General features: G+C 59.0%; 1 protein-coding gene across 1 annotated transcript in view; it reads right to left on the minus strand.

The window, feature by feature from the left end:
- Positions 1–256: 256 nt before the first annotated feature.
- RARS (arginyl-tRNA synthetase) overlaps positions 257–1,221 on the minus strand; it is a gene marked incomplete at its 5' end in the record, with an annotated part of 12,471 nt that continues 11,506 nt past the window's right edge. Inside the window, 2 exons of the mRNA XM_010158556.1 lie at positions 257–403; positions 711–958. Of these exons, the coding sequence (XP_010156858.1) occupies positions 294–403; positions 711–958 (358 nt within the window). The remainder of the gene's footprint in view (positions 404–710; positions 959–1,221) is intronic.

Consider the following 1,221-nt stretch of genomic DNA (forward strand, 5'->3'; position numbering starts at 1 on the left):
TTCAGAGATCCTTACGCTCGGGAGGCTGAAGCAGAGCAGCCCTGGGCATGGGTCTGTGGGGTTTGGTTCCTGCACAGAGAATTGCTCTGTACTTGGGGCTTCTGAAGTCATCCACGTGCCTGTTCTCTCCTTACCTTCCTTCTTCCCTCACTTCCTCCTTGCCTTTCCTTTCTCCTTTTCTCTCCTAAGGGGTGCTGCTCACTGAGAGCATCCTCCCTTCCCACAACTCCACCCCCACAGACACACACACCTCCGGTTGTTCAGTCCCTTTATTGTCACCCCCCAGGGAACAGCTACATCCTCTGCACAGGCTTAATCCCCAGGATGTCGAATCCTTTGGCCATGATGGTGGCAGTGGCTTCGCAGAGCAGCAGCCTCCACATGTTCACCTTCACGATCTGGCCTGCACAACACCAACACAGGAGCTGGAGCAGGTCTCAGAACAATCAACACCGCCTTCCCCAAGGGAACCCCATCCCCCCCAACCTGGCCCTGGAGCTGGGCACACGGAGCCCCCTCCCGTTCTCCACGAGCCAGGCAGACCCACCAGCTCCGATGTTTCCAGGTGCCTGGCTGGAAACTCAATCTTCCCGCTCATGGGCAGATGGTGACACAGGCTGTGCCAGCCACCTTCAGTCCTCCCACATGGACAACACTCATTCTGCAGCAGCCAGACAACAGCCTTCCCAGCGCCCCCAGTCCCAACTCACCGCTCTGCCTGTCCTTCTCAACGCAGTAGCAGTTGTCATAGAACTCGGTGAAGGTGGTGGCCAGCTCATAAAGGTAGTCACAGAGCGTGTGCAACAACAAGTCCTCCAGGATCTTCTGCAGGATCTCGGGGAACCTCAGGATACACTTGCCCAGTTTCCACTCCTTCTCATGGTCAAGGATAAGCACCTCCTCCCTGGCTGCCTTCTGCAGCATCTGCTCGTCAATACTGGCCAGGCGAGCAATAGCCCTGCAACGATCCAAGCACAGCCTGCTCGGGAGCGCCCCTCGGCTCACCCAGCGCCCCTGCTGCCTGTCTGGCCTGTCTCAGGGCTAGCGCTGGCCGCCCACTGACCTCCTCGCTTGCCCGCTCCTGGGTTACCAGGCCAGAAGAGAGCCATCGGCACTGGGAGCGGCCGCCCCCACAGCGATCCAACAGGGCATGGCTGGGGAACAGGGAGGGATGTGCTCTGGGCACCTGTGCAAATCAGTACTCAGGGTTCCAGAAGAGCG

Source organism: Eurypyga helias, unplaced genomic scaffold (genome assembly GCF_000690775.1).
Source record: "Eurypyga helias isolate BGI_N326 unplaced genomic scaffold, ASM69077v1 scaffold35539, whole genome shotgun sequence".
Taxonomy (NCBI): domain Eukaryota; kingdom Metazoa; phylum Chordata; class Aves; order Eurypygiformes; family Eurypygidae; genus Eurypyga; species Eurypyga helias.